The sequence below is a fragment of the Ornithodoros turicata genome, chromosome 1 (assembly GCF_037126465.1).
Source record: "Ornithodoros turicata isolate Travis chromosome 1, ASM3712646v1, whole genome shotgun sequence".
NCBI lineage: Eukaryota > Metazoa > Arthropoda > Arachnida > Ixodida > Argasidae > Ornithodoros > Ornithodoros turicata.
The window spans coordinates 66811234-66836023 of NC_088201.1; the positions used below are offsets into that span (position 1 = coordinate 66811234).

The window sequence follows — 24790 nt, forward strand, 5'->3', positions numbered from 1 at the left end:
GGTTTCCGAGGTCCAGCGTCGAGGGCTCGATTATTTCGATTTTATGTAAAGGGAAGCATAAATGCTTGCAGCTTGCATTGGCTCAGACAAAGCGCAGTGTCTGCGCTTGCAGATGCCTGTTTGTTGCCTGTAATCTCTGCGGACTGCAGAGAGTGAACCTGGGCGTAGAAAGATCTCACAGGTTTTATATAGCTGTTATGCGTGCCGTACTGCAAAAGCCTCTTAAGCAATAGTGTTTCAGATCATTTGGAGTTGGAGTAACTGGATTTGAGATCATTTTTAATATCACATATCATCATAAACTACAATATAAAGCTCACGTACGTATTGCACATATCGCAAGCAGGACGAAAACAATATTCCAGAGCGAGGTGATCATATTGATCCTATCTGCTAGGCGTAGTTGTGCCAGAAACGATGGTCTCGAAGCTTGAGAAAATAATTGTATCGTTTTGCAGCGTTTCAACACGAAGTGAACGTCTTTGCAGCAAGGTCTTTCAGGTGGTGAACGATTATCAAGTCTCCCTTGTATTTGTCGTCGTCGCAGGCATTTGTAGAATCTGCATTTTCTATGCTGAACATGCAGTAGCCCCCTTGGAAATTGTAATCCACAGCAGCGCGGCACATCTGCAAGGAACAAACAACAACTTTATTTAAATGATGATCAGTGGGGACATCTACAAGGAAATACATTACAAACCATACAATTAATCACAACACCTGTATCTACTACTTAGCATATCACATTGGTAGGGTCTCGGATTTTCGAATTCATCCGCGAAAATCCGAAAAACCTAAGCCGGTAAAATTTAAAGCGATTCAGACTTTTACGGAAAACTTCGCTTTGGGGTGTTCCAGTTACCGAGAGTTCAGCTGGAAGACTGATTGACGGGGGACATCTCCGTGTGTGTCGAGATTGTCTGGCATCGCAGCTTACCACCAGTGCAACAAGGAAGAGTCGCTCTCGTGGGCCAAGTGTACTTGGCAACATCTTTGCCAAGAGGCACCAGCGGCATGGCCGAGGGGCTTAAGGCGTCCCGCTCGTTGGCAGGGTTTTCTCTGGGTTTTCCGAAGACTTTCCAGACGAATGTCGGCACAGTTCCCCCTAAAGTCGGCCCAGGACGCATACTAACCCCCCTGTCGCCAACTCCTTCCTGCTGTCCTCTCTCCATCTGTCCACATTTGTACGCCGCTCATAGCCACAGTTGCTTCGCGGTGCTAACACGGAATGAAAAAAAAAGGAGAGGGGCACTTCGACATTGGTGTCATTGAACGTCCCTATTGAGTGACTGTACTTGACATGAGGGCATTTTAAGGTCATTTGCGTCATTTTCGCGGCCAGCTTCTAAACATTCAGCACCTAAGGTTTCAATGGAGCCCAGACACATATAAATTGTCTACTTGGAGGGCCAGTTAGTTGTCGCAACGCAGGCAATCAGATGGGTCTCCCCGTACCACGCCTTACGTAAATTACCTTTTCTTCCATCGTGTCCGCGGTATCGAATGCATATAGGACGCCATCCTTGATGCCGTACTGTAGCACGGTGCCGTTGTCTTTTATGGTGGAGTTTATCCTGCAGAACTTGGAAGAAAGGTAACAGTCAAGAGTGAAGCTCATCAACACAGGTGCAAGTGAAAATCGAGTGGTTCACACTGAGGAAAGAGAATGTTGCGCTCAGTGCAGTAAATTTTATTTAAATGTCCCATGGAACTATTTCTTCGGCATCGAGCATCGGTTTTCATGCCGAGCATCACATGCGCGGCACAGCAGAAATGAATTCCCTGTCTCCGCGCGCCTAGCTAGTCGCCATAGCCTCATGGCTGTGACGTTAGCTATTATGTCAGAAACCCCGCTCTGTGTCTATCCTTTTCACATGCATTCCGGTCACACCGAGAATCATCCAGTATCAGCCCACCAGCTCCCGTGTAGTAGTAGCAGAGCTACCAACACGACACAAGTGTTCATATCAGCGTTCTGACATGCAAATTATCGTAAAAGATCATTTTGTTTTGTACAGACGAACCAAACAACCATCCCACACACCTCAGAAATATATTTTCACATCCTGTATATACATAATAGCTAGTTGAGGCTTTGCCGACACAAAGAATATTAATCTCAAGATTTTTATGTATCAATATTTTTTATTAATATCAATCCAATGAACATCTGAAACAAAGACAAGTCGATAATTAATTTATTTCACAACACGTGGCACAATTCGTCGTTTCTAAGCAAGCGACATGAGTGCACCATGGAAACGGGGAAAGTTGCTCTACAAAGGAAACATATCTTTTTCGCTAGCTACAGGGTGAAGTAGTTTAATTCAAACTCAAATATTCTAACAACAAACTGAGAGAGAGAGAGAGAGGACATGCTTTCTAGCCGAATCCACCGACCGTAAACTTCCCCTCATGTCAAGGGAGAAGCAAGGTATTTACGACTTCTACGCCCGAAGTACGGGGGACTCGTACACAGAATCACTGAATGCATCAGTTTTTTCTTACACCAAAACATGTCACATGTATTTTTTTTGTAAATCAGTTTGCATAATTCTCAATCCATCAAGTTTGAGTAATCTTATAAGCACGGCATGAGCCGGAACACATTTTTTTTTAAATTCAATTCTAAGCGTGGTATAGCAACACACAGCACACGGAAGGAGAGGTGAATATCAATTGAATGATTCAGGTAGCGCTATCGAATTCAAAGCATCAGTAAGGTCACAAGATTTTAACCAATAAAATGAGCATAGGTGTAGAAGCACACTGGAAAACAGAACAAACAATTGCTCTACAAAGGAAACATCATCGAACAGATGAACGGATTTTGCAAACGTTACCATGAGTGGTGGGAGGATGTGATAAAAAAATGCTTCGAGAAAGAGCCACGAAACGATACCATTATCACTGGTTTTCGACATGCCATAGACATGGTCGTATTCTGAGATATGGGATAAATTACACAGTTAGAGGTGCAAGAAATTGTGCGTCAAATCTACAGTCGTTACAAAAACATCTACACAACAAGATTGGAAGGACCACTGGGATAGATGGAGATAGAGCTTTTGAGATCAGCTGACGAAGAACTGAAGTACTCGACGTCAGACGTAGTCGATATAATTGCAAATGGTTGCATTCATCAAGAAAGCTGTCAGATCAAATTACCATATACAAGTGGTGTATTTTGCACAATTCATTATGGATTTGCTGAAATTACATTTGTCTATTGACATGGAAAGTACTAAAAAGTAAAAAAATCTTATCACATGATGTGTTTCACTATCACGGCTATGCAGTTATTTTCGTCTACCAGTTGATGCAGTCACTTGAACCAATTTCCAATGAGCAGAAATTTAATATTCTCATACAACATCTAATGTACCATCACTTGTCGAAACTCAACGACCATATCAACCGTGGTAGACAATTGGACAATTTTCACCTAATATTGTCTTGCACGCTCTTCAAGAACCTATATACGAAAAAAGGAAACATCGCGGTCCCTCGGTACTCTTTCTGGTCAGGAAACTCCGCCAAAAAGTTCGCCGAGGGCGTCACGACGACGCGTGGCGGCGCATCGGTCGTTCGGGGGGAGACTTTCGTGTCCGCAGGTGGCCTGCGCGTATGGTTTGCATAGCGTTTCTGCCGCTGTTTAGAAGTCTGACTTTTTTTTTTTTTGCTTGCATTTTGCGAGCGTAACCAGAGGTTAATTTCTGAATATCTCTGAATTTTACTGCAATCTTTCCACTCTGTTCGTATGTAAGAATGATCTACGCAGATCAAGGAGACTGGAGTGCGTGATATTTCGTGGTGACTACGTTCTTCATGGAAGGGGAGCCGCAACTTGACGAGAAGTGAATGAAATTATTCTTTCTTTGTCTACGAAACAGCGATGACTTGGCATACGGGAATAGACACAAAACATTCGGTCTTTGTCTTATTGGAGATGTAGTGCGATGAGTGTGATTTCTTGAGCTCCTTCAAGTTGATTGCTGTGTGACACGTGTTGCATCAAACACTAAGAACCGTAACATTTTCAAAGGGTAGATCTTTAAACATGATGTCAACACAATACGATTTCTAAGGGTACAGCTTGCGGGGAAAGATGTAATGCCAGGTCGGCTTAGTAAACTCAGTTCGCTTGTACCCGTTCATTTATATACGCGTTTACATACTCGTTTTTGCTGAACCGGAAGCGGGGAGAGGGAGGGTTGATATTTTTATCTTTTTACTTATTCATTTTTATTTTTCCTTCCTGATTTTCAATGCGTTAAAAGTTTCTGCGGACCATAACCTACAGACTCTAGAGCTCATTCATGGCCGTGTAATGTGCTTAAAAATATATATTTTCCTTGTCTTCATCATTAATTTCAAGCGAAAGGCTGACTCAAGCAATTTTCCGCATTTCCCCTTACTTATCTCTTTCCAGTTCTTATTTATTTGTCACCAGGTACCACAACGTTGTTCTCGTAAATGATTTGTTTGACCAATCCTAAAACTTCCTTCCGAGCAATGAGAGCAATGGCCGCTCCCAAATAAAACTTCATTCCATAATTTTAAATAGTTTGTTCATTGGAACGTCCTGAAACTGATCTGACTGATATGCCCAGGCTATCTACAACACGATGATAGTTTCGCCGCTGAATTTGACTCCTGAATCTTGTCAGTCAATTCCTATAGTTGGAAAGCGCTATTACGCCGCACTTCAGTAAGCGGAAATTCGATCCTGTTAATTTACTAACACGGCTTGAATCATGTTGGAATCTCATTACTCATCACAACTGGCTGACCAGTCAATCCAAACTGCAAAAAAAAAAAAAAAAACAGTAGAAGGGCTTGAAGTATTCTTCAGAAAGATTATCAAGGGGTGATCATATGCATTACCTTTAAAGGGAACGAGCTAGAGCTACTGCTTTCTTACGTAGATACATCCCTTCCCAAAGTGTGTAGAGATGGCTATCTAGAATACGATAATAGTATAATGGATCAGTTATTGTCAACATTGTGTGGGGCTCCGCACCACATCGAAAAATAAAATAAGTTTATTTCTTCACCGAAGACGATCGAGCCATGCGATTTATAGTATGTGTATCCCCCGGCTCTCATGCCGGCAGAGACGACGTTCACATAATTAAAATACATGATTTCTATAAGTACTTCTTCTGGCGTATTATCTGTCTGCGCCGACATAGAATCACCTAGTAATCTTTGTCTCTGTCCAAGTTACAACAAACTGCTACGACGAAAACAAGAAAATCACGCGTTTGGAAGGTTTCGCCCTCATGCATAACTTCGGAAAGCGTCATTGCCTTACAATATATGACTTCTTTGCGTAATTGTGTAACAAAATGCATTGATATGTTTCTCGACCTTCATTGAGAGCCATCAGCGAGAGCAAAGTTTCCGTGTCAGAAAAAGACAACAACAAAAGCTGCAATCTACGTAGAAAATCTGCAAATTTATATTCACTGAACGGAAATGTGTCGACTCAATTCATGAACCGATTCGTGAATTAATTATTTCTACTCTGAATCCGAAACAAAGTTTAAAAAGTAGTCGATCAAATCTTCCCTGCAAACAGGGAGCTTCATGGAAACATCAGGGGAATGAACGTGTAGTATATTTCTATTGTCGGGAAAAACTCACGTGACCTCAGACGTCGGGCCAATCGTTGGGTCTCGGTAGAGTAGTTTTTTGCTTTGTTTTATTTTGTCTCCATGGGTGACGCGTGACGTAAAGCGACGCTGCCGAGGGGTTCTCTTTCCCTTTCACCTCTGTTCTCTCCTCGCTTTGGCGGTTCTGGATTTTCGTTCGCATCCAGTGAAATAAATAAAACGCGGAAGCGTTGGCTCTTTCTGTTGCACAAGGTGCTTTATTTTTCGGGATTGGTATTTCCAAATCACACATATGCAGTCTTCTGTATCTGCGCCAAACACGAACTTGACATGAACATTGTTTCTGAAGTTCGAGTAATATGCCGAAGCAACTTCACATTCACTGTTAGCTGATGTCTCAAGTGGAAGACCTCACAGTAGATCAGTAAATTCACTGCACAGGCACACACATTCACAAATCCAGCATGACAGAAAACATGTCCATATCCCTTTGCTGCTTGTATAGTGTCACATGTCAAGGCTGACCCGTCACAAAGGAACCTGTGCAGCTGCTAAGCCAAAAGATGATGTTCCAACCACTCAGAGTGGCATATCCATTCTATTGAGTCCATGCCGATGCTTTTCTGAAGCAGATATGAGTTCAGCAGTACCTAGTTGATACCTGAGCAAGAAAGACCAGAACAGGGATCAAAAAACGTGAAAACTAAAAATTCTACCGGCCGAAATGCTGAGTATATGCCACAGGTGCGGTGCTATGCTATGCTACGCTAAGCGGCAGAATGGAATAGGAACTGACTTACCTGCCATCGAGTGGAAAAACACAGTATTGATCCTCCTTGAATCGTTGTCGCGCCAAGCAAGCGAAGCAGACCTGCGCCTTCCACTTATCTATCACTGAATTTACTTGCAGAAGTATCCAAGAGGATTCGAGTTTTGCAGAGTCGGTATCGACGGGCACTAAAAGCCATCTAAAGCGGTACCGGCAAAGATGCTTTGCGTGCGTCCCTGCTGCACCATATTTCGAAACTTTACGGCGAACTGCTCCGGCACCCCAGACACGGCGGTGCCCGCTTTCCCGCGCCACGGAAAGGTTATAATTTCAAACCGACCAATGAGCGCTCGCATACCAGGGGAGCGGCCGCAGGAGCCAATGGGATGCTCTCGGTAGAGAACTCGCGCTTCCACGTAAAACTTTTGACGTTTCATGACGTTTGATGACGCGAAAGGCTCGCAGCGCCTCATTTTAGTCCGCAAAGGAACTCGCGAGTTTCACCCCCTTGGAAACGTTGTCTGCTCCACGAGGATGTCTCCCCCCGAACGACGCGATCGCCCCACGCGGGAGCAATTGTCCCTAGGTGACCTTCTCTATTGCATTCGAGCGGAGTTTCCTGACCAGAAAGGGTATTGAGGGACCGTGGAAACATGACTAAGAGATTGCACAAGTTCGTGATAGCTAAATGCACGTTACTCAAGCACTACAAATACGGCGAAGTCATATCACCTGTGTCAACGCTGGATTCAAGCGACCCATCATAACTACTATATGTGCATTCCCAATTCATCATTCAACAAGACAAAGACAGCAAACGAAAACTTCGGAGTTTGTGAGAGGACAGTTGTAATATATGAAAATAAACAAGTGTGTAATTGAAAGAATGGGTGTAGATTCTTTTGTCATCACGTAGTGTAAGGATTGCCATATCGATTTCTTCACATCACAACCAAGAACGAGCAGCGAAGATTTTGACCACATTTAGTATGGTACAAACTGGTAACAATGATGAGGTTCAAATAGTGAAGTTATCTGCCTGTTAGGATATGTTACATTATACGCTAATTATTAATTTTTTGAAATTAAACATTTGAGCAAATTAATGAAGACGGTGTAGCAAAGTTTCAAAATAAACTATATTAGAAAGTCCAAAGGGCATACTTAAATTTAGAGGTTTATAGCTCATAATGAGGCAACCAAATCCAAACTGTACAACAAATATCATTCCTTGCTTCAGGTTTCACCAGTCAAAGCCGCCCATATTTTCTTACAAATTTCAGAATTTTTAAGATATAGGTTAAACACTTGTGCATAGTCAGTCGATATAGCAAGAAGCGCTATGTTTGAATGTAGCCTAGCTACATTAAAAGCTAATCGTGATGATTTTTTTATTTGAGCGTTTTGCCGGCCAGTTTTGAAAATTAAGCATTTGAAGGAAGAGAATTAAAATGCATGATATGGCAAAGTTTAAAATTAATTATATTACAATTGGTTTTAATGGACGATATCTCTTCACTTCGTTTGGTACTTTTATTTTGATAGAGTACGACCGTCCTCTTCCAAACTCCGAAGTTTTCGATTGCTGTCTTTGTCTTGCTGAGCGATGAATTGAGAATGCACTATGTAGTAGTTCCTTATGATGGGGCGCTTGAATTAGTGACATGATTTCCCCATATTTGTAGCGCTTGAGTAACTTGCATTTAGTTGCCACGAACTTGCACAATCTCTTATTGATATTTCCCTTTTTTCTATATATATTCTTAAAGGGCGTGCAAGAGAGTATTAGGTGAAAATTGTCCAATGGTCCACCATGGTTGATATGGTCGTTGAGTTTCAATAAGTGATGGTACATTAGATGTTGTGTTATAATATTAAATTTCTGCTCATTCGACATCATTGATCCAAGTGACTCCACTAACTGGTAGACGAAAATAATTGCGTAGTCGTGATAGTGGAACACGTCATGCGATACGATTTTTTACTTTTCAGTACCTTCCATGTCAATAGAGAGATATACTTTCAACAAGTCCATAATGATCGTGCGATACCTCTAAGAACAAAGGGCGTGAAAAGGTGGTAACTTCTATAGTTACCACCTAGATCAACATGGCATCTGATAAAGGGTGTAAAAGGGTGGTAAAAATAATTATCATCTATTGAAATAGATACAAAAAGGTGCACGCCCCCCTCGCTCACCGAATCAGAAGTGGTAACCCTATCATTCGTGGCAGAGAGTGAGGTAGCAGGTAGAACTTATGCACAACATATGCGACAAATATTACCTCCTGAAAAGTATAACTGCTCCACCCTTTTTTCTGAGAGTGTATACACTGCTTGTACGAATATATGGTAATTTGATATGGCTGCTTGCTTGATGAATGCAGCACCATTTGCAATGATTCCGACTATGTCTGACGTCGAGTACTTCAGTTCTTCGTCAGCTGACCTAAAAAACTCGACCATCAATCCCAGTTGTTTTGTTTTTTCAAAAAAAACTTTTGTCACACAAAAGGCGTACGCTTCCCGTTTTCAACAAATCAGGGCAGATAACGATATCATTCGAGATTATGGTTGGCTAGAAGCGTGCCATGCGATGAGGTTCATTTTTAAGAGTGTAGTAGAAGTGCACACACACATACACGGGGTGATGATGAAATGGGTCTCTTTCATTTCATTCCAACATCGTGCACATCGTAATTATTCTATATGATCACTCTCATACTTTATTATAGCTTTCACCATCTGTTTCTCTTTCTTTTTTCGTTTTGCGTACATCAATCTTTGGAAAACAAGTCCACATGATCTGTTCCTTTGCGTCCCGGCTTTGACATTGGTGGTACCAATTTATCCATGTTTTTCTTCTTTTTACTCACTCTCTTTGCATTCAGTGTCTTGGACATAGCACTCCCAAAGCATTTTGCAAGCTGCCCGACACGAACGGGTATTTAACGAAATGTCTGGTTTTGCCTGTTGCCTGTAACACATGTTTTCTGTGTGTTAGTGTGTTAATGTGGATGCCTCCAATGTATTCATAAAACAAAGTAAGCTTTGTGGCATCTGTTTGTTAGAATGAAAATTGTCTTTCATAGTGTTCGCCTAGCTTAGTTCGCGTGGATGATTTTACTTAATGTTATGGTGTTTCAGTTGATAGATTTCCCTACATGTATCTGTTGTTTGCATGTTGGTTGAAATATGATATTCTAGAGTGTCTAATGGAGAAAGCGCTGGTTTCAGTCCCGCTTGGAGAAACCGGTTCGCTCTGATATCGTTGACCATTCTTTTTTTAGTTTTGCTAATCCTCTAATGGTGCTCTCTTTATTAGTGTTGGCTATTTAATAGATTGCTTCTTGTGCTCCTCTGCTCTTTAGAATTGAATAATGGCAGCTGAGAATAATTATTTCCTTACATCTGTTTGTGGTAATTGTTCAATGAAGATAATAAAAAATATTGCCTCTGTGTAAGCTTTGGCAATGTTACTTCATTCCTTAACGGCAGTCCTCCTTGGGGAGATCGTTCGTTTGAGGAAAGTGTGTGAAATAGTGGAAACAGCTGCCTTGTTTTGCCATTCTATCGTATATACAGGGTGTCCCAGAAAACGTGTCATTGAATTATAATAAAGAAACTACACCACCTAGAGTCATGCGGTCAATGGCATTTGTTCTTACTGGGTTTTTGCCACCCCCTCGTGTGAATGTCGTGTAACGTAAATTTAATTATGTAAATTTTTGCGAGCTTAAGTCGGAAATTTGCCTAGTAAAGGTCACTTTTTTACCCCACCAATGTGAAGAGCGTGTCTAATTTAGTCAAATTAATGATAATTGACAGGGATATTCAGAAGCTATCCCATCGAAAAAAAATAGCCGAACATCATACTCTACGGTGGTCGCACAGAATAGCGCACGATGAATTTTTCAGCGCAATCTTTGTCAGTCCGACGAAAGGAGGTTGGAAACCCAGCCCTCCCCGACACCGCAGAAAGAGATAAAACAGGCACGGCTTATCACGTCCGTCTTTCGCTGGGATAATACTTTCCCTCTCCCAAATTTAGGAACTGTTACTTTTTCTACTATCACTCTGTGGGCTGGCTTCGGAACCTCCTTTCGTCGCACTGCGAGCGATTGCGCTCAAAGAGTCATCGCGCGCTATGGTCCTGTGCTCCGAAAAGCATGATATTCGGCTATTTTTTCCGATGGGATAGCTCGTGAGTATCACTGTGAATTATCATGAATTGGAGTGAATTCGGCACGCTCTTCATATTGGTGGGGTAAAAAAGTGACCTTTTCTTGGCAAATTTCCGAGTTCAGTTCGCAAATATTTACATAATTAAACTTGGAGTACATGACATTCACATTAGGAGGTGGCAAAATCTTAATAAGAACAAATGCTGTTGACCGCATGATTCTAGGTGGCGTAGTTTGTTTATTATAATTCAATGACACGTTTTCTGGGACACCCTGTATTTTCTGTGTGTTAGTGTGGATGCTTCCAATTGATTCATAAAACAAAGCAAGCTTTGTGGCGTCTGTTTGTTAGAATGGAAATTGTTCTCATAGTGTTCGTCTAGCTTAGGTCGCGATGATGGTTTTAATTAATATTTCAATGCTTCAGTTGATAGATTATTTCCCAACATGTATGTGTTGTTTGAGTGTTGGTTGAAATACGATAACATAGACTGTCTAATGCAGCAAGCGCCGGTTTTGGTCCTGCTTGGAGAAACCGATTCTCTCTTATACTGTTGACTGTTCTCAGTTTTGCTGTCCATCTAATGGTGCTCTCTGTATTTGTGCTGCCGATTGATAGAGTGCTCCTCTGTTCTTCAGAATGGAATAATGCAAGCATATAGAGAAGAATTATTTCTTTCGTCTGTGCTGGTCTCATACAGGAACTTCATAGAATGAACCTATTCCATTAAAAGTTGTGTCCCGGAGGATATGGAAAAAGGATGTGCGGTTTAGATGTGTCTTCTCAGTTGTGCCTGAAATTCGATTAATTCCTTACATCCATCAGCACTGGTAATGTCACTTAATAAGAAACTCTAGGGTAATGCTGGCTCAGGAAAATTGTCAGTGTTGTGACGTCTGTCGCAACAATAGTGGCCACGTATAGGAATCTCGGACTTGTTATAATAAAAGTTGTTTTTCGGTTGTAATCGTATTAATTACGAATATCTTCTTTAATTAAAAAGTTCTGCCCTGCAAATTATCCAAAGGTGCCACCACCACCTCAATGTATGTATTATTGAATATACAGGGTGTCCCAAAAACGTGTCATTGGATTTTAATAAAAAAACTATGCCACACAGAATCATGCGGTCAACAGCATTTGTTTTTACTAGGTTTTTGCCACCTCCTGATGTGAATGTCGTGTAATGTAAGTTTAATTATGAAAATTTTTGCGAACTGAAGTCGGAAATTTGCCAAGTAAACGTCACTTTTTTACCCCACCAACGTGAAGAGCGTGCCGAAATTTTTCGAATTAATGATAATTGACAGGAATATTGAGGAACTATCGTATCGGAAAAATGGCCGAAAATCATGCTGTACGGAGCTTGCCGAGGATAGCACGCGATGAACTTTTCTGCGGAGTCATTGTCAGTAGATGAAAGGAGGTTGGAAACCCAGCCTACTCTGGCATGGTAGAAAGAGATAACACAGACATAGCTTATTGCGTCCGGCCTCGGCTGGGACCATACCTTCCTTTTCCCAATTTCAGAAACTGTTACTTTTTCTACTATCCCTCTGTGGGCTGGGTTTCCAAGCTCCTTGCGTCAGACTGACAGTGACAAGTCCTTGCGCGTTATACTCAGGTACCCCCAGAAGCATGATGTTCGACTATTTTTCCCGACAGGATAGACCCTGAATATCACTTAAATCACTGTCAATTATCATGAATTTGAGTAAATTCCGCACGCTGTTCATGTTCGTGGGGTAAAAAAGTGACCTTTACTTGGCAAATTTCCGAGTTCACTTCGTAAAAATTACATAATTAAACTTGGGTTACATGACATGCACATCAGGAGATGCCAAAAACCTAGTAAGAACAAATGACATTGACCGCATGATTCTAGGTGGCGTAGTTTTTTAATTAAAATTCAATGACACGTTTTGATGATTTCAATTATATTAATTGAGGTTCCCTTTCAGATTATTGGGGTCCCGCACCATCTGATTGTATGTATTACTCTATTGCGTGTGAATGTTTATATTGCTTGCGACTATCTTTTTTAGATAATCCGGGGGCAATGCATTGTATGTATTAGTGAATGAGATTATGGTTTCACATAATAACTCCTCTTTCAGGTCATTGGGGTCCCGCACCATCTGATTGTATGTATTACTGCAGTGGGCTATGTGAGTTATCAAGAAGTGAACAATGTGATGAATGCTGATCTCGTGTTTTCTTTCAGACCCTAATGATTTGATAAAATTAATTGGACAATGACTATTAGATAGTTTTATGGAATTATTAAATATGGAATAAATATATGTTCATCTTGTAGAATATGAACTGTCTTGTGTTCTGTTGTCTGTTTTCACATCGTGAATGTTTTTCGGTTGGGTTTTTCTTTTTCACCTGACTGGCATTACAATTGACACAATTCCCAGCACCATTTTATGGCACAGTTCCCTTAGAAGTCGGCCAAGGACGCAGGGAGGCGCGCTCCCTCCAGTGCATGTGGGGGACGATTTGGAAGTAAATTGGAGCACCTGGCAGGGGCTGGGGCTTGGACGTGAAATGGACCACACTGTAGGGACTTTGGAGTTAAAATGGACGGACCCTGTACTACTTGCGATCTCGGGACGAAATCGTCTTCACTTTAAATTGAAATTCAGAAATCTTTTGTTCACACTATACATTCACACTTTGTCTGATATAGGACTGCTAGGCCTGGCTTCGTTGTTCTGGCTCCACGTCACAAGCAATAGTACTTTTAGGTCATGCGACCTTGTTTATGTTCAGTTTGGGCGCTGGCCGCCATTTCGTCATCAGCGTAAAACCATTCGATGAATGTTTGTTGCAAGTGTAAATTACACAGTGCCTCTTCCTCGACGTACACTCTAAAAACAGAGCTTCACCACACAGCACGCTGTGTGCCAACCGTTGCCACGAATGATAGCGTTATCGTTTCTGATTCGAATAGGGAGGTGGGCGCACGCCTTTTTGTGACAATTTGGATATACAGGGTGTTTCAAAAAACGTGTCATTCGGACTTTATAAAAAAACGGGGCGACTGAAAAATACGGGGTAAAGGGCACTTGTGTGGCAACTGAATTTGCCATCTTGCAAAAATATTTTAATTTGATTGCAATTAACATAAATTGAATTTCTTTAATTGAACTCCAAAATTTCCCAAGTCAACCTAACGTTTTTTTACAGAATTAGAGAGCCTGCAGCTAACTTAATCAGATCCACCAAAAAATTCGCTCGATATTGCAAATGGAACTGCCCCAAAAAAGTCCCGAAATTGAGGCTTCAGAGTTTCGGGTATTCAACAGCGCACCAAATCAGTCGGAAAAATGCGCGGAGGGCAGGACATGCTCCTGCCCCCATGAAGCTAGAACAGTTTATCGCCGGACCGGCGTGCAGCACAAGATGCGCAGATAACAAGGCAGGTGACATTCCACCATACGTTGATAAGCGGCAAACAAAAATGATTCCGCCCCTTTTTTCCCGCCCTGTGTTCTTTCGACCTTCTATCTTTCATGGGGGCAGGAGCAGTCCTCCTCTCCACGAATATTTGCGTCTGATTTGGTGCGCCGTTGAATACCCGAAACTTGGAAGCCTCAATTTCGGGACTTTTTTTTGGCAGTTCCATTTGCAATATCGAGCGGATTTCTTAGGGGATCTCACTAAGTTCGCTACGGACCCTCTAATTCTGTAAAAAAAACGTTAGGTTGACTTGGGAAATTTTGAAGTTCAATTAAAGAAATTCAATTTATTTCAATTAAAATCAAATGAAAATATTTTTTCAAGGTGGCAAATTCAGTTGCCACACAAATGCCGTTTACCCCGTATTTTTCCGTCGCCCCGTTTTTGTATAAAGTCCGAATGACACGTTTTTTGAAACACCCTGTATGAAAATTGCCACAAAAAGGCGTACGCCCCCTTCTTTCTTCGAACCCGAAGCGATAACCCTACACTCTTAAAAATGAACTTCACCCCATAGCACGCTCCTAGCCAACCGTCATCTCGAATGATATCCTTATCTGACCTGATTTGTCGAAAACGGGAGGCGTACGCCTTTTTGTGACAATTATGACCAGCATAAGTGTCACAAAAAAGGCGTACGCCTCCCGTTTCCAGCAAATCAGGGCAGATATGAATATCATTCGAGATGGTGGTTGGCTAAGAGCGTGCTATGCGGTGAAGTTCATTTTTAAGAGTGTATCACTCTTGGCAACGGTTGGAGCACAGCATGCTATGCGGTGAAGTTTTGTTTTTAGGGTGTACACTCTTAAAAATGAACTTCACTGCATAGCACGCTCCTAGCCAACCATTATCTCGAATGATATCGTTATCTGCTCTGATTTGTTGAAAACGGGAGGCGTACGCCTTTTTTGTGACAATTATGAACAGCATAAGTGTCACAAAAAAGGCGTACGCCTCCCGTTTTCAACAAATCCGGGCAGATAACAATATCATTCGAGAAAATGGTTGGCTAGGAGCGTGCTATGCAGTGAAACTCAGTTTTAAGAGTGTAGTAGTTCATTCCTGCGAATTCTGCACTCTCAGAACAGAATTTCATTGCATAGCACGTTGTGCGCCAACCATTGCCACGAATGATAGGGTTACGGCTACTGCTTCACAGATCGACGGGGCGTATGCCTTTTTATAGCAACTTGGATATATGATAATTGCTACAAAAAGGCATATGCCCCTCTCTCTCTTCGAATCAGAAATGATAGCCCTATAATTCGTGGCAGTGGTTGGCACACAACGTGCTATGCAGTGAAGTTCTGTTCTGAGACTGTGAGTGCATCACGTCGGGTCAGAGTGTCTTAGCACCGTTGTTTTTAAGCCGAGCAGTAAGAGGCCACATTTGCAAGCCTACACTCTTAAAAATGAATTTCACCGCGCAGCACGCTCCTAGCCAACCATAATCTCAAATGATATCGTTATCTGCCCTGATTTGTTGAAAACGGGGCAGATAATGATATCATTGGAGATGATGGTTGGCTAGGAGCGTGCAATGCGGTGAAGTTCATTTTTAAGAGTGGTAGCTGCTTTATGTTAACACAGAGGCCACTGAAATCCATCACTACAGGGGGGAGGAGAACTGAAGTTCGAAAAATTGGTCACTGAGAACTTTCTGTGTGTAGGATGATTTCGTAGTGTAATGGCACGTCATACTCACAGTATGACTATGTTACGGAGCATCCAGATATGGAATTTGGTTAATTAGGCGATGGGTACAGTCTAAAAACAGAGCTTCATTGCATAGCACACTCCTAGCCAACCATCAACTCGAATGACGTTGTCTTCTTTCTTGATTTGCTGAAAACGGAGAGCATACGCTATTTTTGTGGCAATTGCGAACTGCATAATGCCAGGCAAATGGCATACGCCCCTCGCTTTCAGCCAGTGGCAGGAAAGACCGATGTAACTCAGGATGATAGTTGGCTAGGAGGGTGCTATGGGGTGCAGTACATTTTTAAGAGTGTAGTTTTCCCTATGGGATTAACAGATATAGACATGTGGTTTGTGCCAGAGACTATACCGGGTGTCTCAGTTAAACCCCGGGCTAAATAATTCGCGAACCGGCGCAGCAATCGAAGAACTTTCTTTTTTACAAGAATCTCTCCGATACCGCCTACAAGCTGCGCACCATGTGAATGAGTGGGAGGCGCTAATTATTTAAATAAAAATTCAAATGAGTTTCGTGAAAAAACATAACTTCTAAAGCAGGGCGCCGTCGGCATTAAAATGGGTACTACCCCTTTTGGGACCTTCAGTGGACACCTTTTAGAGAAAAATCTGCCACCAAAGCGGGTCATTTGTTGCAGTAATTAATTGGTTTTGGTTTACATATTTTTGTCATGGCTGGTCGCGGTGAAGCGCAAAAGGTGGCTCTTCCACTCCCATGTCTACCAATGAATTACGTCCTTACACGAATGAATTACACCAATGAATTACGTCCTTTTGCACTTCGCCGCGACAAAAATATGTAAACCGAAACTAATTAATTACTGCAACAAATGACCCGCAGATTCGGTGGCAGATTTTTCTCTCAAAGGTGTCCACTGAAGGTCCCAAAAGGGGTAGAACCCATTTTAATGCCGATGGCGCCCTGCTTTAGAAGTTATGTTTTTTTACCAAACTCATTTGAATTTTTATTTAAATAATGAGCGCCTTCCACTCATTCACACGGTGCGCAGGTTGCAGGCGGTATCGGACAGATACTTGTAAAAAAGAAAGTTCTTCGATTGGTGCACCGGTTCGCGAATTATTTAGCCCGGGGATTTAACTGAGACACCCTGTATATTGATGGCACAAGCATTAAGTTTATGCGAAGTAGCAGATTTCCCCTTACTAATTAACAAAAACACGCTACATGCAGTAAGCCAGTAAGCAAATTTTGTACAAGTGGTCACGCAAATCCTGTAATATGTTTGTATAAGCACCAGATACCCTGCCTTATCTCCATGCATAAAAGACGAGGGCGAGGCCCCACAGCCTCAGCCGTGCCCTTGCCCCCACATTCTTTTAACATCTTTTAAAGTACTTTTAACTGCCAATCAAGAGAAGTTATAAAACGACCCAGTGAACCAGCAATCGCGTTGTTTATAAACTGTTCAGCTGCCGATCATGGGCACAGCCTTTATAATGATCAGGTGTATGGTGACGTTTGCGATTACGTGAGGTCTGGACCTGGCCAGAATGCTTTCCGTTCACCTCGCGCACTATTTCCTATGGACGGCTATAAGGTATAGGGCACCCCTGTGGTATCACTATGTGTCACCGATCAGATGTTAACCCTTATGTGTTACATGTCAACACTGTATCTGAGCATATGCAGGCTTACGTCATTCCGTGGCGCTACAGCTGCTTGTTCACAGGAAGCACCTTCGCCATCAGTAGAGACGAAGGGATGAGTTGCGGTGGCGGTATAGGCGAATCCACTCGCAGTAAAGGATATGAGTAGACGTACGCTTTGGGAAATGCTCGCCTTCCGCCATGCCTCCAGCACCCTCACCATCTAAAATAGCGTGTTGTGAATTTAGTTAGTCGATTGACTGAGTCACTCTGTATACCAAAACTTCGTAAGTTTAAAACGTAGTGATCGGACGTTTAATCAGTTTGGGCGGGACTGTCTGTTGACGAAAGTCGTATTCCTGTTCCATTAGTGTGGTCAGCATTTTTGCTTCGGAAAGATTCTGCCTTGTTTTGATTTCTCCTCTGTTGCTCTATTTTATTTGTTCGGTGATCAAGCGTAGACAGCCCATTATATATCACGTGCTTCTGATGCATCGAAATGTCGAAATGTTACTTAAAAAAATGAGAAAAGGAAGAAATTAAGAGAGAAGTGGTCACCACATACTACTAAGTATAGAGACCTGGACATGCGCGAAGCTCCCAGCACCGGGGTAGAAGTCCTGGCAGTCGCTGCTTTGCTATGCGATTTTGCGCTGGTTAGCACTATTCGGTACCATAAGATTTGCCGGAACTACGGCAGTGTATGGTGGGCCGTGCTGACAGTGACGAAGAGGTACGGAAGAGAGTAGGGCGTGCTTAGCCACATCCTCCGTAGCCCTGTGAAGCAGATGAATAACGGTGGCAATGATGATAATAGTGTACATGTCATTTCCTCTCCCCAATAATGCTATGTTGCGCTTGCAGCGGCCACTAGCGCCACTAGTAACTAACCCATGACCCAGCTCTCCCATAGGCGATTGCCGTCCAGGTCTCTAGTATACAGTTGCGGTCGTGGATGTGGTATACAACGTACCAGGTATCCCTTATCTGGATCAGTATCGTCGTTCCACGGTGTCGGTCCTGTGACGCGACACGGTTCTTTCAAGGCATTAAAGGCTACCGTGGTTAACACGAGGGCATCGGGAGAGAAGTGCCTGCAAAGGTAAAGGTGCAAGGAATATCAGCTGCGTTGCTGGAGACACAGCGTGCAAGTTATGAGGACAACGGTGGTTGGAAGCAAAGGGTTCAGAAGCAAGGAAAATGCGAGTTTCAGTGAATCGTTTCAGTCAAACGGGCGAGTATTGCCATTCTAACTGCCTTTCGAGCGGCACCAATCTGAATGGCATTTGTGTCCACTCGAACTGCAACAGAGAATCTCCTTTTGGGTACAGCCTTTCGGGAAGACACGCTCGGTTATGTCCTTCACGACTGAAAAGTGTAGACAGGAACGCGAGTCACCGAATAATTTGCAACTCGCGACTATGTAAAACCAGAACGACTAAGGCTAAAATTTTTACTTGTAGATGAGGTGTTCTCCCTCTGTATAAGTCCTGATCAACGGCGATGAAATGTCCCGGCCGAATGTGCTGGGAACCTTCTCAACCCGTGGCCTCCACTCCATGATTGCGTCGATAAAACTGAACTGCTTCTGGAGGTGCAGTCCGTAGCGGGGTGACTTTGTCGTTGCCCACGGGCAGGTACACCTCCGGTCAACCTTAATAATAACACTGGAAAAAATGTGGTATCGTTCCCGAGTGCCATTACAGCAACCCTTGGGGCCATGAGAAAATATTGATTGAACAAAATTATTCTGCTAGTTTAACGCAAGGATTTTGTTCACTTAACATTCCCTCAGTGCCCCAAGGGTGACTGTTATCGTGCTGGCAAATGAGACCGATTTTTTTTCAGTGTTATTATTAAGGTTGACCGGAGCTGTACACGTTAAAATCCTGTGCATACCTCATCACGTACTCTCGCACGCAGGTGGTTTGTATCTACCGCACCACAACCACGACCCTAGATACTCCTATTAATTATAAGCTAGTGCGATTTAATTGTTCATTCACTTCATTCATTCATTTGTTGAAAACGGGAGGCGTACGCCTTTTCTGGTGCAATTATGAACAGCATAAGTGTCACAAAAAAGGCATACGCCTCCCGTTTTCAACAAATCAGGGCAGATCACGATATCATTCGAGATGATGGTTGGCTAGGAGCGTGCTATGCGGTGAAGTTCATTTTTAAGAGTGTACGTGCACGTTTCTGGATTTGTTAAACGTCAATTGGCTTGCAACTAGGATAGTCTCAATCTGCGATCTCACTTTTGCCCAAAATCCCCAAATTAAAAAGTTACTTAATGAATTTTAGGTAATTAGTCATCTTGCAGTTGCACACTTTCTTCGCGATGATGTCCGCCTGGCCGTAGAACTCAACTGGAAAAACGACATCTACGGCTGCTCTTATAGTTTTTTAATAAAAATTCTGTAAATTATGTAAATTCTCTATACAAGGTGTTGCCGGAGAGAGTGGCCCCTATTTGTTTTAAAAAATCTTACCGAGATAAAAATGGGAAACCTTCTGCATGACACTGAAGGTTTTCCACACCTAAACAGGCGGTTTGCATGAGTGTACCTCATTAATTAGGCAAATTACCTTAACTGAACTCGAAATTTTGCCAAGGAAAGGTAACGTGTTAATTAGAAAGTCCGTGAGCCGCAAAATGCTATTCTAAATGTAACTTTAAAGTTTCTTCAACTACTCCCAAATTATTTGACACCCAACACCTTGGCGTCTCTGCAAGCGCGTGTTCGGCTTGCATCAGTTACGGCGCCATCCTCACTGCACGAATACACTCCCACTGAGCAAGAAACCAGCATGAGAAAAAAGAGAGGGCGGGGACCGACCAAATCACTTATTTTGTCTTATCAAGCTTATCTGGTCGCAGCCTTCAGTTACTGATAATCACCCGCATCGGATGTTCTGCTCTCTTAAAAATGAACTTCACCACATAGCATGTTCCTAGCCAACCATCATCTGGGATGATATCTTTATCTGCCCCGATTTGTTGAAAACGGGAGGCGTACACCTTTTATGTGACAATTATGAACGGCATAAGTGTCACAGAAAAGGCGTACGCCTCCCGTTTTCAACAAATCAGTGCAGATAACGATATCATTCGAGACGATGGTTGGCTAGGAGCGTGCTATGCGGCGAAGTTCATTTTTAAGAGTGTGTGCTGTTTCTTGTGTTGTCCTTTCGTTCTCCCCGTACTTTAGGCGGGACAACTAGGTCGTGCGCACCTTGATTAGCGACGGTTTTCCTGCGCTCTAAAAACTGAACTTCACCGCATAGCACGTTCTGCTCCAACCATTGCCGCGAACGATAGGGCTATCGCTTTTCATTCGAGGTGAGAGGGAGGCGCACGACTTTTTGTGGCAATTATCATATAGCCAAATTGCCACAAAAATGCGTACGCCCCTCTCTCTTCTCGAATCAGACGCGATAACCCTATCGTTCGTGGCAATGGTTGGCGCACAGCGGGCTATGCGGTGAAGCTCTGTATTTAGAGTGTGGCGATTGTTATGCGTTTTCGCGTGTCAAATTTTTGTGGAAATATTGTGAAAGGCCCTGTATTTGTGACTAAAATAGTGTGTTGTGGTCATTGCACTTCTAATTAACGCAAAAGAAGACGTTACCCTTTATTTGCAAATGTTTTAGTCCAATTAAGCTAATTAGACTAATTAATTAGGTACACTCATAGAAAACACCTGTTGGGGTAGCAACAGCATTCACCAGTGTCGTGCACAAGGTCTTCAATTTTTATCTCACGTAGATTTAAAAAAATAATTAACTCTCTCGTACAACACCCTGTATAGCAATTTAAAACTTACTTCTTCGAAATGCACTGTATTGCTGTGCCATTTCTGGTCTGAACAGCTACCGCCACATCTCTGCCGGCGTGCATTGAAGGAAACGCTCAAGGGAGATTGGCATTGCTGTTTGTCGGTACAAACTCATTTCAGTAAGAAGTCCCTCAACGCTGTAAAGGACCCCTGCTTCTAACGACATTCTGCTTGTCCAAGTGGGGTGTCCAGGGGTATAAGTGATAGGTGGATGCTATAGAGATGGGAATCGAAATCCTCACAGACGAAAACCAACGTCCGCGCGACTTCATAGAGTAAGCGGTGACAGCGGCAGGCAGCTAACGCAGACTACGAATACGTTTTGAGGTACTCCTAAGCCCAAGAAATATATAGCAATGGTGTCCGATGACGGTCCATTTCGTTGGCATGGATCTCCTTATGTTATAGCGCCGTCCTTTTCACTTATTACGAGTAAGTTAACGGCTGATAAATTATTACATCTTTCACAGTTAGGCGCGCCTCTTGAGCGAGTCAACCCCACGGTAAGGAACAAAAGCTTTTTGCCAATGCCCTCAGTCACAGCTTTGTGCAACTCACCGAATCAAGTTTCCGACAGCTTCCACGAAGAACAGGTCTTCATCGGTGCGACCGAGTCTATCGGGAGGGATCACACTCAAGATGATATAGCTGGGAGGCTCAGCATTGTAGTTTTTGAACTGTCCCTGTAGAGATCGAACGTTCTGGAATGATATGGATATCCCTTTTAGTTGGCCTTTCGTATCAAGTGATATTCGTTTAGGAGCGTAAACATTTTATGGAGAGAAGCAGGAAGCCGTGCAGCAGTCCTGTTCCAGCGTCAGAACATCAATTGCCATCTTGCTCTTCTAACGTGTCAGTCAATATCTTGCGCGATCACGTACGGAGATAAAGTAAATGTATGTGAGAAGAATAATCGTCTGTTACATACCCAAATTAGACAACCATTTCTGCCCAGGGTGGGCAGGGAATCCGCAACGAGTTCCCTTACATATTTCGTTGGTTGCGGCGTTGCAACATATACTAACAGCTTGAAACTTTAGAAGTCCGCATAGCTTGGGAGCAACCAATCGTCGTCGATGTGCGTGGAATCCAGTGCGTGGACTAAGTACCTTCGCCCCCCCCCCCCCAAATCGTACATTTGGCTGTGCATTTCGAAGGTGGAGTTCTCACAGAGCCCGCTTTTTTTCTCTTTTTTTTGTCACTCCTACTGATGCATGTTTACATAAAGCTTGCCATAAAAAAGGCACTAGGCAGCACGTTAGGATGGATGTGGAACGAAATGTTGCGTCGGCTACTTTTTCGTTCGCGTCAGAGGCACTACTTTCAAAGCAAAGCTCGCTTGGTGGTCCGAAGGTTGCTTCCTCTGTGTATGAACCTCAAACAAATACGATTTAGCATTCCACAAATTTTACGCTTCTGACACTGTATTATTGCTTAAGCGGCGTTGTGCGATGTTTTGATATAGTGAAAATGTGCATGCATACTATTTTTCTTACATGTACGTCCAAATTACTCTTTTTTTTTTGTTTTGTTTAATTCCAGCTTGCACCGTTTGCTTCTGGTCTTCTCTCAATAACTCCCCTACCCCAAGAAGCAAAGAAACTTCGTAGTAGGCAGAAGGTGTGTCATCATGTACGAGCTTCTGGTCCGAAACGCCAAAGTGACGAATATTCCTGCTCCACAGTTCCTGAAGACTACCAGAGATGCCGTTAATGCTTCCATAGGCTGCAGGAACCGCGCTGGAATGAAAACAGAAAAAAGAAAGTGAGAACAAAATTCATCGATGTTCAATTAATCCAAGAATGGCCGCATCAAGTAGGACAGTTGTGATTACATTGCCTCTACAACTGGCCTCATATTCATACAACGCAAACTGTTCTCACTCACTAGGAATGCAGGTTGAGATTAATGCGGGTTTCGTAACGACATCGTATCTTTTTATGACGTTATCGCAGCAACGACTAGAGGAGAGCACAAATAAGATTGACAGTATCGGCATCCGCACGGTATCGCGCATGTAATACCCGCATCCATAACAGGGCCAGTTGAAATAGGTGTATCCGATAGGACGGCATATACGAGCTCGTATACGCAAGCCAGCTGGTGGACGAAGTCCATCATATACTTGAAGCCTGAGTCTGGGCAGTTCCTCGTGTGTGCGTTTGTTTGCCCAAACTAAGGCTTCAAGTATGTTGGGGCAGGTGCATCTGCAACGGATATCCACGGGCACCGCAGAGGTGCGCGGTTTTATCCACATTCTATCCGCGCCGAGTTCAAAACGCCATATTTCTATCCGCAAACGATGGTGTCGCCCGGATCCGCAGATATAACCGCACCGGCGCACGCTTCTATTGATTAGGTCCCGCTGCTCCTTGCGTGTTGTGTGAACACCCATATGGCCATCGCGTTTGGGTTGGACAACAAATTTGGGGCATTTTCAAGGTTGTGGTCACTTTAGCTATACAGAACAGTTTTTTTTTTCTTTTTCCTTAAGGCAGCTACTCAAACATGTGCGCCATGAAGGTCTAACACGATTCGAGCACCTGGGTGCGAAACATGAACCCAGCCAGTCCGACCATTATCTCTTTGTAGCGGAGGGCATCTACGTGCAGAGAAGAAATTCAAAATTGCAAGCAAATGAGGTAGTTCCGACGGGCTTCATATCTGGCAACCAGGTTCGCGAATCGTATCAGGGGTCGCAGCTCGCGCGTTGCATTGGAGTATGATTGTGGCTGTACACATGGTAAAGACATGCAACGCGACACATGTGTACGTATTCAAACGACTTGTATTACTCGCATGGGCACAGGTTACAATGCTCCGAACCCGTTACCAAATGTGTTGACGTATGCAGTGGACAAACTCCTTGTGGGACGGGACAGTACAGTTTGTCGGATACTACTTGTAGACGGTAATCGCCAGCCATTGATTTCTCACATCCAGATGACCCATCACCACTTAGACTGCAGATGACCAGCTTAGGAAAGGTGTAGAAAATGACGTACTCTGCTTTGATGGATAGTCCGTAGCCCGTCGATGAAGAATTCTCGGCGTTTGCGTAAAATCGTTGGAGCAGCTCATCTCCGTTGGTGTAGGCGATCTTGCTGGCGTCTATACGAACTTCAAGAAATAGAAAGTGGCAAAGGCCATCTTCAGGGAACACAGTCGACCGTGTCACTTTGTCCAGCATGAAACACAGGACTGGCTTGTCTGACATCGGCCTCTCTAAATTCAAAGACAAAAGCAAGGTTGATAAACAGTGGGGAAAAATTGTCAGCGCAAATTAAAAAAACGCTCGTAAGTATACTGAACAAGGAGAGTACTACTAACAGCAGTCATCAATTCATGGAATACTTGTTCAAGTTGCGCAGGGTATATGAGGAACAAAATGAAATATTGCTTTCGTGGCCACTTTATATAGGAACACGGTAATCAGTATCTTCCTTAATATTTATTGTGTGCCTGTTCCTTAGAGCCTCCAAAAGGCACATATTTTATCACGTTTACAGTTGCGGTAGAGATATCACTCTCGGTCCCTCACCCAGAGAATCTCGTCCGCCATATAATGCACCATTTGCTCTGCA

General features: G+C 43.1%; 1 protein-coding gene across 1 annotated transcript in view; it reads right to left on the reverse strand.

Annotated features, from left to right (window-relative positions):
* Positions 1-262: 262 nt before the first annotated feature.
* Positions 263-24790, reverse strand: part of LOC135400027 (uncharacterized) — a 50019-nt gene continuing 25491 nt past the window's right edge. Inside the window, exons 8-14 of the mRNA XM_064631772.1 lie at positions 24212-24431; positions 22792-22945; positions 21765-21907; positions 18338-18458; positions 17414-17587; positions 1475-1582; positions 263-627 (exon numbers count right to left, since the gene is read on the reverse strand). Coding sequence (XP_064487842.1) covers positions 463-627; positions 1475-1582; positions 17414-17587; positions 18338-18458; positions 21765-21907; positions 22792-22945; positions 24212-24431 — 1085 coding nt within the window. The 3' untranslated portion in view covers positions 263-462. The remainder of the gene's footprint in view (positions 628-1474; positions 1583-17413; positions 17588-18337; positions 18459-21764; positions 21908-22791; positions 22946-24211; positions 24432-24790) is intronic.